The 12,686-nt window shown below is 46.7% G+C and overlaps 1 protein-coding gene across 1 annotated transcript; it reads right to left on the reverse strand.

The window, feature by feature from the left end:
* Nucleotides 1-674: 674 nt before the first annotated feature.
* LOC119399633 (mucin-6) lies at nt 675-8,509 on the reverse strand. The gene is made up of 3 exons (XM_037666440.2): nt 8,392-8,509; nt 4,495-4,734; nt 675-901 (listed from the first exon to the last, which is right to left on the reverse strand). Exons 1-3 carry the CDS (start codon nt 8,447-8,449, stop codon nt 699-701), a joined length of 501 nt encoding a protein of 166 aa, XP_037522368.1. The 5' UTR covers nt 8,450-8,509; the 3' UTR covers nt 675-698.
* Nucleotides 8,510-12,686: the final 4,177 nt, after the last annotated feature.

Here is a 12,686-nt window from a genome sequence, read left to right on the forward strand (position 1 = left end):
TGACGGCTGACATTGGGATCCAAGCATCAATTCTGGCGTCACATCGTGCACATTCTTACTAAGGACTCGGTATTCTTCTTCTCCTTCGTTGAGCCTGCATGTCGTCCAAGGTTTCTAGGCGATTGTGTTTTGTTCCGTTCACATTGCTACCCGAGCAGTTATCGTAGCTTCCTGTAAAATCACTCGCCCTTGCGGTCGGATAGGGTGCGTTATTACAGTCAAATATTGCATTGTGTTGAACTACGCAGTGTCTTTCTTTTTGTGGATTTTCACATTTTTTGGAACGCTAGCACTCCATAAAATCAGCAGGAAGAATATTCATAAGCTACGTGTACACTAGTGCAGATCCTCGAATTATAACTGTGGATGTCCCCCAATATAGTACAATAATTGTTAGGATTTTACATCCCAAAACCGCGATATGATGGTTACGGGAGACGCCATAGTGGGGGTCTCCGGAAATTTCGGCCACCTGGTGTTCTTCATTGCACCTAATTCTATGTACACGGGCCTCAAGCATTTTCGCCTCCATCGAAAATGCCGCCGGGATTCGAAACCGCGACCTGCACGTCAGCAGTCAAGCAACATAACCACTAGACAAGCACGGCGTGTTTGTGAACGTCCCCTCGAGAATTTGCTGCTAAATGGACGTTCCTAGTAATGCTTTACAAGACTTTATTGATTGACGACACGTCTCCTCAAGGAGTTTGGCACTGGTCCTCGCGGATGCAGTTGCGTTGGGAGTCGCGGTAGAATCCCTGGGAGCAGAAGCAGCCTTGCTGGCAGTCCGGCGTGCATCCGGGACCAATGGTCTTCGACTCACACGTGGCCTCGGCGCAAGAACTGCTCACGCACGACTTCCACTCCTCGTTTTCGCGACATTGCGGTACAGGAAACGACGCTGCATGAAAGAGGATTAAATCAGTGTGCTTAACCAATCGATCAATCTTTGTTCTTGCGCCCAGAGACAGCCTTAAAGGGACACTAATGAGAAAACCGGTTTTTGTCGCATCAGTGAATTACAATTCCACGATACAGAAAGCACCGCTCTTAGCTCTAGAAGACGCTTCGTAAGCAAGAAAACGCGTGAAAAGAAAATCCAGGCGGAGACTGCGCCTTGAGGTTCGTGCACCAGCTCGCCATGACGTCATAGATTTCGATGACGTCTTCTAGGTCCTGCGCAATCGCTTGTGGCTAAAATTACTTAGATTGTGTTCTATGGGACACAAAGTCTTAACATGGCAAGTTTCTGAAAAATTCATTGAACCAATGTGGCCAAAATGCACAAAAAGGCTTTAATTCGTTTTTACTTATGCCGTAATTGCTTTACTACAGTTAAAACATACACGTAATGTCGCCTACTACCTTGCTTAGCTTCATTGTTTATTGGTTTCATTAAGTTGTACCTAACAAACGAAACGAGCCCTCGATTAATCCCGCTTTCGTTCATTTATATCGGTGGTCTCGTTCCGGCAGACTTCATGCCTTACGTAGTATACAAGGCTGGAAGCTGACAATGGTCAGCTTCTAGCTCGTAATAACATCACGCGCTACTAGACGCCAGCTGGTAACAAAAAGAGTGTTCCACACTACACGCCGTCACTTCCAGAATTACAAAAATATAAATAACCAATAAAGTGTATGGGAAAGTGACCGGCACTGTAGCTCAATTGGTAGAGCATCGGACGCGTTATGCCAAGGTTATAGGTTCGGTCCCTACCTTCGGCAAGCTTATTTTTCGTCCTCTTTAATTCCTTTCCATTGGTGCCATAATTATTACACTGCAGTTAAAATATACAAATATTCTCTCTTGTACCTTCCTAAGCTTGACTGTCTGTTGGTCTCACTACACTTCAAGAAAAAATCGAGCATTTGGGGAGTGCTTCTGCCACAAAACCATAATCATCATCTGGCTTGATCGCGTTCCCTTTCTTGAAAACCCGGCTCTCGTCACTTTCCTATAAAAATGCCATGTCACGCTGATAACGCGCACGCTGTTCGTGACCGGGAAGTGCCGGGGCCGCTGTGATAACGCGAGGAAAGTACGCGAGGTTGATGACGATTATTGTTGTGGGGCAGAAATACTTCCCAAATGCTCAATTTTTTCTTAGAGTGTAGTTGTGGTTCTAGCAAAAGAAACGAGTCCCCGATCAATCCCACATCTCTCGTTGATACAAAAACTGTTTTCATACGAAAGACTGTTGATACGAAAAGACGGAAACTGCATCGCGTGATGTCACATTGACGTTCACGCGATACAGTTTCGGAGCGAGATTCAAGCATGAAACCTTGAACTTCATTTCATCTTCTAATAATTCACCTATGATGACGAAATTAACGACAAAAGAGTTTTGACAGAACAACTTATCTGCCCATATTGGATTTTGGATCTCAGTACGGGTCTCAGCGACTGATTAGGCCGTGAGGAAGTTTTAAAAAATCGAAGACCAGCATTATTTCGTCGGCAGTGAAGCAATAGCTGTCAGAATAAACAAAAAGCGACCGAACAAGGTCATAGTTTTTCTGAGTAATGTGATTATTATATATTCCTTGGAATATTTTTTAAAACAGTTCTATTTCCTTGCTACAGGATCTAGAAATGCGATTTTGTATCACCCACGTCCAACGCCTATTAATTAAGGATACACAAAACGTTGTGCTAAATTTGAGGATAGGTAGGGCGAATTTCTTTACCGCGATGCCCGGCAAACAGGGCCGAGGGACCTAACACCCCGCTTGGCAAAGCGCTTCGCGTGGGCAGAAAACTGTGACGCGGTATCATTGACATCACAGACAATAAAGAACGATACATACTTAACAGATCAGGGAAATTAAATGCTCAGTGCGTTGCGAGACCCAACCGATATTTTTTTTTCACGCAGCTGTAGGTGAAATGCTAACAAATTATATACCGGAATAGTTTCAGTGTACGTCCTTCTAACATGTCACTGGAATGTCAACAGCAATCGAGGCATTATAACACTTTGCTTATTTCCACTGAGGTACCGAGCCGTCGTGGTGGTCTAGTGGTTATAGTGCTCTACTGCCGTCCCGAAGCGTGGGATCGAATCCCGGCCGCGGCCGCATTTCGATGGAGACGAAATGCTAGAGGCTCATGTGCATAGGTTTAGACGCACGTCGAACAATCACGGGTGGTCAAAATTTCCAGAGCCCTCCACTACGGTATCTCTCGTAATCATATCGCGATTTTGGGACGTAAAACCTACAAAAATTATATATTATATCGACTGAGATACAGGTCACTGCGGAAGATATTGTAGTGCGGTGGAACAACGTCGGATGAGATAACATCACCGCTTCGCCGATGTTACAGCGAAAGCTGTTATGAGTTCACAACAAGGGCCGTTCTTGGCGCTGTAGTTGTCCGCCGCCGCCGCCGCCGGTGTCCGTAACCACTATCGCTCGAAATAAGAAAACATTTCCAGGATGGAATGAGGCTCGAACCTGGGCCTTCTGCGTGAGAGCCCAGTGTTCTACCACAGAGCCATGCCGGTGCTTGAAACTGCGTTGCAAAAAGACCCTATACAGGCTTCATGCCGCGAAGGAACCACATCAACACATGTAATGTAGCGTGGTAGAAGAGTAAAATAACAACCAAGCGTCACACAACGCGAATTTTGTAACCCAGCGTCACACAATGAGAATTGCGCAACGAGTGGGTTGCTGAATGCTTCCAACCCATTACAAAGGGCACTCCCATAATTCTTCATCGTCATCAGCCACAGCATCAACAAAGTGCACATAATGCCTTACAGGTGTTTAGCGGGTACCACGATTCTCCGCAGAATGACGAAAAATGAAATTGTGGCTGCTTCCCTACTTCAAAAAATTATGATCATTTATAGCGTAGTGGGTTCCTCGCAAATGCACTTCTATAGGTTGCCAAGGAAGCCCATAAGGCTCCCATGCTGCATTTCCTCAGGGTGTCACTAAAGTTCTTTCCCTGTCTTCCTCTTTCTGACGTTGACCTACGTTATATAGCGTGGTGGGAGAGTAAAATAACGACCGGGCGTCACACCATGCGAATTACGTAACTAGTGGGTCGTTTAAAGCTGCCAACCCATTACAAAGGGCTCAGCCATAATTCATCGTCATCAACCGTAGCATGAACAAAGTGCACAGAATGTCTCACAGATGGTACCTCGCTTCTCCGCAGAATGACGAATAATGTCGTGGTGGGTGCTTCCCAACTTCACAAAAATTATGATTTGTGGCGTAGTGGGTACGTTGCTAGTGTACTTGTATTAGTAGCTACAAGAGAGTTTATCACGGGCTTCTAGAAATGCCGCTCTTCCAGCTTTCGCTGTGACTGTGCTGCGCTTTCCGCGCAGGCCTGGCATTTTTTGATAAATACTTTTCAGAAAATAGGAAAATAAGAAATGTACATCCCTGTAAAATTCGAGCCCTTTTATGCAAATACGACACTAACTGGCCCCAATTTCGGCATACCTCGCTTTTTAGTATGTCACGTACCTGTCTTTCTTTGCTGCGGGCACTGGTCCAGCGCGACGCACTTGAGTTCGACGTTCCGGTAGAATCCGTCCGCGCAGTAGCATCCGTAGCGACAGTCAGCTGTGCATGCGGGGCCGATGATGGGCCGGCTGCAGCTGGCCTCGGCGCAGCTGCTGCTTACGCACTCCTTCCACACCTCGTTGAGGTCGCATTCTTGAGGCTCCGGCCCGAAGTTTAAGAGCTTAGGAGCATCGTCGCTGTCTGCGAAAGAATGACGTGTATGGGAACATGTAGCAATAGTCGTCGTGATCAACCAGTCTTAAGAGAAAGCATAATGAACCGAACCTGAAAGCCTGTGAGGTTCACCGGGGGAATAATAAAGTCATAGCTTCGCCGCCAGGCCCAGTCAGTTAACACGATAGCAACGAATTGGAACTTTATATGAAGGAACGTTAGCAGCCAGCTCCTTTAGGATCAGATCTGCGGTAACTCTACAAAACGCTGGCGTAAGGGAATACGGCCGCTCCAGTGAGCGACACGGTTTTCGTCCTGTCTCTCGCTTCAACGCGAAGTAAGTGGCGAGAGCGCAGCATGTACAAATATATGAGCCCCCTGTTGATGCCTTCTAGAGATGTATACGGCGTGCACGGCTGCGCGCGGCAACGCCCTGTTAGTCAAAGTACACATTTCCTCCCCGAGGCACTCAACCCCATCTCCGACTCCCATCTCCGAGCGGGGCGTTTCATCTCTGCTCGAGGAGCGATCGGAGGCACCCCTCGCACGAAGAGCGATGTTATCGTATGTGCCCTCCGTGCGACGGAGATGGCCGGCTCGTTTCATTTCTGCTTCTGCTATGTTCTTCGGCAGCGCTCGCACGATTTTACCTCGCACGTAGAAAGTACGACGCGCGGGTCGATATTATCGATTTGGAGTTTATACGGAACATGACGGCGATGGCAAGAACCAGCCGAGTGCGTGCATACAATTGCTATCCCAATAGACTATTTTAGGGATCGGTTTCAGTGCCACCATATTGGGCTGTTAACCTTGCCGTTTTTCATCTTGAGCGACTACGGTGTGTACAGGAAAACGTTTGGGTTGGTGCATTCGACCTTTCCTGACCTTATCAAACGACGTCACGAGATACAAAAGTAAGAAAATATGTCTTACGTAAGATAGTCTATACACAATTTTGCCTTCAATTCCACCCCTGTGACAGTAAATACGCGGCGACACTTTTAGGCAAGCTCAACACCACCGCGGCGACTGATGTTAGACAACTGACACTACAGCTGCCGATTTAATATTTTTATTTATTTCTTCCTTTCGAGAAACTGTAGGGATGATAGCCTTGTGGCCGCTGTGACATGCTGCGATAATTAAGCGACCGACCGTACTCGACAGGGTTGTGGCCAAGGCAAGATCCATACGCTATCTGTACCACGTCATTGTTTGTTGTGATAATAATATTATCTGAGGTTTTACGTCCCAAAACCACGCTATGATTATGAGAGACGCCGTAGTGGAGGGCTCCGGAAATTTCGACCATCTGGTGTTCTCTAACGTGCACCTAATCTAAGTACACGGACCTCCACCATTTTGCCTCCATCGAAATGCGACCACCGCGGCCGGGATCGAACCCGCGACCTTCGGGTCAGCAGTCGAGCACCGTAACCGCTATACCACCGCGGCGGACGATTGTTTGCTGTGGATGGTTACAGCGTAAAAGTCCGAAATTTACTCTTGACAAATGAAGGAAACAACTTCCGTCTGTCTGCGTCTACGAGGTCTACGTCAAAATCGCCAACGATAATAACCGGTATGTCTTTGTCTTGTTTATACCGCGCAAACTGGTTTCTTATATAAAATCTCCGATGTCATTTTTAGCTGTTTCTTGATCACGTTCAACCCTCGGCTGAAACACCGTCGTCTCCGCGCCACCGCACCCGCTTCGTTGACACGTCACCATTGGCGCTGTCGATTCTCGTACTGGCAGTGATGACGCTGGCGATGTAGTGAGAACTGAAAAGCAGCACGGTGTATACGTTACGGGCCCCCCAGTGACACGGACCAACCATTGATATTCTGCCAGGGGTGCAACACAGCGGTGGAATGGCCGTCCGCGGATCCGGTTTGTTCCTCGCGATCGTCGTTTCTTTTTTCCTTACGCGCGTGACATCACAGGGAATCCGAATTACGCGGCCCGGGCTACGCGGTTATGCTGCAACACGGCCCGGAAAAAGGCGACCCGAAACCGAGAATGTTACACCATCATAGATCACCTATTAACATTGTTAGGGGCGCAGTGACGTCAGGTTGTACGGCCCATTCACCAGGTGCCGTTTGAGCTCTGCCTGGGTGGCCACTGTCGCTAGGGGGCTGTACCGGTGCTCTGGTGTGAGGAGAACAACGCCACGAAAAAATCCGATTAACTAGATATTAACGGCTGTGCCCTAACACCCGGTTACCTCCAGTGGTAGCTTATCAGGCAGCAGGGGCGTAGCCAGAAATTTTTTTCGGGGGGGGTTCAACCATACTTTATGTATGTTCGTGCGTGCGTTTGTATGTGTGCGTGCCTATATACGCAAGCAAAACTGAAAAATTTCGGGGGGGGTTTGAACCCCCCCAACCCCCCCCTTGGCTACGCCCCTGTCAGCAGGGTCTCGCGCTGCTAAGTTCGATGGCGCGGCTTCGATTTGCAGCCGCGTCGGAGGCATTTCGATGGGGGCGAACAGTAAGGACACCCTTGCACTTAAATTTAGCTCATTTTTACAGCGCGAGAAATCGCAGGACAAAGGAAGAGAAACTACAAAACAGCTACAGCCTTCCTTTCTCACGTCATTTTTTTGCACTGCAAAAATGAACGCATACCAACTAGCCCTCACCTCGACGCTTCTAGAGCACATTTCCATCAGTGAGACATCGCTGAACGGGGTGGGAACGTCTCTGCAAACCAGATGCGGTGCCCGGTTGTAAGAAGAGAGAAGGAGGAGGAGGAAGGAAGGAAAGGAATGAAAGGCAGCGAAGTCAACCCAACGCGCGTCCGGTTTGCTACCCTATCAGGGGGAAGGGATAAAGGGAATAAAAGAAAGAGAGAAGAAAGCACTGTCATGGTACATATGCGCCTTTCCATCGCTACAAGCTACAAGCGGTCGCTTAAACCGGCCGCTTATACGAAGGCGTACTCTTTTCGCATAGGAATGGCAGACACCTCCAGATGCAACTCGTGCAATAGTGACGAAACGATAGAACATCTGCTGTGCTTCTGTGAAATTTTTGCGAACGAACGCAATCCGCTGAACAAGCTAGACGACAGACCGTTTTCCGAAGATCTTTGGATTGTGGCTGTATGCGTTGCAGGCCACCAAAGCGACGCGAGCATTGCTACTGTAAGGAGAGAAACAAACACAACGCCCGCACGCTGGACCGGTTGTTCTATTTCTAGTTGCGTTGTCCTTTTCAATGCCCTAGCAGATAGAGCGCGCGTGAGCGCCCTAGTCCCGGTTCCAATTTTCGTCATTACGACCACAACGTGGGTAGCGAGGTATGGCTGTCCTCATAACTGCTGACGGATAATGCCACTTCCAAAGTTCGTATCCTTCCGCCCTGGCACGACTGCTCGGTACGCGCCTTCGTCACACCACGGCTTACCCAGCTGTGACGTGAAAATTTAACAGCACCATCGACTTGATGCCTACCAGTGTGACCTATAAATCACTGCAAGCCTTAAAATCCAAAGCATAGCTAAATAATTTGGAATGCGCAACGTAAACTTAAACCCCCCACATGAATTTAAAGCTATAGCAGTTGCTAAGTCCCGCTGAGAATTTAGCTTAAAACAGTTAACTATGAATGCAGTTCTCTTTCTAAGGTGAATTCAAGCGATGTTTCGCACGTACGCGCAATCGTACGTCTTACCAGTACTCGGAGCGCAGGTCGCTACCGTGGCCGTCAGAAACAACAGAAACGCCTTCATCCTTGAAGTTTTCAAACTGCTTTGTTCAAGACCCTGAAGAAGTGGATGCGTATAAAACGACGGAGCCGCTTCTGTTCCCTCCTCAAGATATCTCGGTTGAAGCAATCCGGGACTGTAAGCTGCTTTGTTTTCAAACTGAAAGCACTTATCACGCCATTACGCAGTGGCTGCTGCTTGCCGTTCCGATGGGAAGACGGCCGTGTATCGTGGCAAGCACTCTCGGATGCCGCCTGATTCTCATTTCCGTCTGCTTCCCGCACGTGTTCCTAACACGACGCGTTGTGACTGACTAATTGGCCGCTCAGATATAGCTTTTCCGTCAGCTGCAATCTAGCGACTAACAATATGCCCACTCCTTTCTTGCCAAGGAGCCAAATGTAAAGTCATTTGGCGATCAAGTTTGGAAGCACATACGCTAATGACCCGACGGAAAAAGTAAGGGATAGAATGCCTCAACCGCCCGTTGGTTCGAGACGTGCAAGCAGGATTTTTAAGGATAGTTTCATTACTGTTCATTTTCTTATTTTCGTGTTTGACTACGCGACATGGATGAATGAAATATACGTTTATTTATGAAGCAGTGTTCTGAGCGTGCAAGCTCAGGATCACTCTAGGTGGAAGGTCCCTTCTTCCAGGAATCCTCTGGCCGCAATGGCAACCCAGGCTCCGATGACGAGCACGTCCTTCATATGAAGTGGGAGCCAGGCAGGCAAGTGTGGTCGAGTTTCATGTTGTGCTCTGTATCCCACGGCAGAAAGAAAGTTCGGCAAACGCCTAACAGGAGAGGAGGCAATAAATTGGAGAAAAATTCAAACTGGGGTTTATCCCCACTTAAAGAGATTACACGCCATGTTCCCTACGTGGTATCGAAGTTCCTGCCCCTGGTGCGGAGGAAGCCCTACACTCTACCACATTACCTGGGGCTGCTCTAAACACCCCCCACACCTGACACACACAGGCACGATACCAACACACACGTTGGAGCAGTGGGAGGCGCGACTGTCCAGCTCAGACCTGGCCGATCAGCAAGCGCTGATCGACCAGGTTGAACGGGCGGCCAAGGCCAGTGGGGCCCTCGACTAGGGTTCCCCCCAAAAGAATTTTTTTATTGTAAATAAAGTTTATCTCTCTCTCTCTCTCTCGGACAACGAGGTGGGGGGGCACATGCTCGGTGTGCCACCCCATGGTTGCCGATCACTTTAAAAACCGGGTTCAGCTATACCTATTGCTCGCGGTTACCTACCGGAAAATTTGCCATCGCCTCGTCGATGCCGTCTCACTGCTCGATTTTCCACCACAAGAAACAATAGACAACGCCACGCACTTCAGGAGCCGCACGTTCGTGAAGAAATGTTCTGCCCTAGCCAAAAAACACAGAAAATTACGGCAGGTACTCACTACTGGTGCCAAGCTTGAAGGAAGGTGGAGTGGCCTTCCTTGTTTCTCTTTATATTTTCTTTCTTATCTTTCTTTCTCTTTTTCTCTGTTTGTTGTATCTGTTTTTGTACCTGCTGCTTTCTTTATCTGTCTATTTATTTCTCTTTTTGTCTCTCTTTCTCTTTCTGTCTTGCTCTCTGTTTTTTCTCTCTCGTTTTCATGCCTCTTTCTATCTCTTTCTCTATCTATGTCTTTCTCTGTCTTTCTAGCTTTCTTTCTGTGTCTTTCAATCAATCAATCAATCAATCAATCAATCAATCAATCAATCAATCAATCAATCAATCAATCAATCAATCAATCAATCAATCAATCTGATTTTTATTGACAAATCAAAGAAAAGATTACAAGATATCTGGACAGTTAGCCTACATTGGCTAGTGATCGGTCCATATCGGAGTACATAAAAGCAGCTTAGCAGAGCATATATAACAATAAACACATATATACGCACTTATTTATACATATACCTATTCACATATGCACGTACATACATATATACATAAGCGCGTGTACATAATCGCATTTTCACAATAAACCCAAATAAAATTTGCTTCATCATCATCATCATCATCATCTTTCTCTCTATTTCTCTCTTTCCTTCACTTTCGGGCTTGCTCACTGCTTCTTTCTTTCTCTTTCTGTCTCTCTCTATGTTTTTCTCCGTCGTTTTATCCTTTTACGTCTTTATTCCCTTTATTTCTCTCTATTTATCTCATTGTCTTTCATTCTTTCCCTCTCTCTCTTTCCTTTCTCTCTCGCTCTCTCTCTTTCACGAGTTTCAAGTGCTCCACTTCACCGAGCAGAGTTTTCGTTCAACGCTCGCCCCTGCTGTACTCGGTAGTGGGGCTTGCCCAATTGCTGTGGCGCATGCCCACCTGTGGTTTCCTGAGGACACCAAAGTTTTTATGGCCAGCTTAAGCAGCTCCGCTCTCTCCGCCTTAAGTCCTCGCTGTAAAAACCACAGGCTAATATAGTGAAACGCATCAACCGAAACCTGGAACCAGTGCTAATGGCACATACCACGAATCGTATGCCCGTTTCTTATACACCTGCATTTCTCAACTTTGCCAGGTGATCTTTATTCTCGCTCAGTCATTCCCAGATACCAGGTATACTATCAAATGCTATCATCGCATCGGCCGCTCACCCCCCCCCCCTCCCCCATGTATGACCTGCCACGTGTAAGTGTGATCTGGTGCTCAATACCACGATGCATTAATATCCGCTTAAGAGAGCGCAATCATTCGCTGAAGAATCCTAATAATTCGCGTCTTCCTTCGCATTTTAGCACGCGTGGCTGCTCACCTGTTTTTGCCAATGCAGACATATTTTCAAGAAATAGTTACCAGGCAACTAGAGGTGATAGAGGCCTTCCGCATTAACCGATTGGGTGGCGCACGCGTAAGTCAAGCATCAGCGTCTCTTATGGACGAGGAGTGTGCCTATCTGCTCAGCACGTGTGCCGTTAGATGATACGCAATGTTTCTTTTTCCCAACTTTTTAAACGTTTCTGCGCATGCTGATACGCTTTTTTCTCTTACCCTACTGTGTTCTTCAAATATTATTTTTTTTAGTCGCGAGTCAGCGCTCGTCCTTAACGTCTACTGCGTTTTCGTCGTTTTCTCGCTGTACAAAGCATGCTGCCTTCCCAACTATCCCAAATTTTAATACTATTGCAAGGAGCCTCATTTTTCTAAAATTCTTTCTATCTCTCTCTCTGTGTCTCACGCTTCGCCAGCTTGATTCCTCGCGCATATTCTACTTGCTTGTCAAGATTCAAAATGGCAAAGCGCAAGAAACGGAGGACATTAGGACAAGAACGTACAAAAGGCAGTCCGCTCCCGTTACGTCATTCGTTTTTCGCGCTTTAACCTTTGGCATCATGGAGTACTAACTAGCCCAAATCTTCTAAGTTATTTGTCAAGCCCATTTTAGGGCGGACTCAGCGCATTTAGATGTCATAAGGCAGGTCATGCCAGTGTTGTGTTATTTTCCAGTAAAGCGATCGCAGTAAACAAGATGAAAGCGGAAGGCGGTTATAGATTATTCTGGGTTCATTTATTAACCCTTTCCCTCCCGTCGACGAGTATAGTCTTCATGAGATTTTGTACCAAACTGACAGGTGACTATACTCGTCATCAACAAAAATTGGTCCCACATGCAACCACTGCGAACTATACTCGTCATAGTGATGTTTATTGACGCTAGACGGTCGCACTTGTCCATGCGTGCCATTTCTGTCTCGGCTTTCATTTTATTGCCATTTTTCATTGTAGTTCCATGTGGTGAAGCCAACTTCGAGTTATTTTTTACGTTATTAGTGAAATAAAGAAACCCCATTGAGTTGAAATAATAGTACCGTTTTTATTGAGAAAAAATTAGCTCTACAAATTGAGCGAGAAAAAAAGTTATGGTAAATTTGGTACAGTTTTCTTCTTTTTTCACGGTAGGGAAAGAGGTTTCTTAAATATCTTGCGTAATGCCTACCGAGTTAGTATTCATATAGATTGAGGTGAATGAGGGAGTCTGACGGCAATATTTCTCCATCGTTCGAATACACAGAAAAGAAAAGCACTGATCAATAGGAAGATTAATTGCATGGGTCTTTTATTACAACGCGCTAGAGGCTTATTCGTTTGTTCTTGTTCTTCCCCTGCTTTCCTCTAACCTTATGGCACATACCGACCGATGTGGTTGCGCCATGAATTGAAGGCCAAGTTGAATACAAGTTTACAAACAGCAAAAATACATTACCGGTGAATGTGGCGTTATGTCGCGGAATTTAAAGCGGAACGGTATT

This window comes from Rhipicephalus sanguineus, chromosome 7 (assembly GCF_013339695.2).
Source record: "Rhipicephalus sanguineus isolate Rsan-2018 chromosome 7, BIME_Rsan_1.4, whole genome shotgun sequence".
Taxonomy (NCBI): domain Eukaryota; kingdom Metazoa; phylum Arthropoda; class Arachnida; order Ixodida; family Ixodidae; genus Rhipicephalus; species Rhipicephalus sanguineus.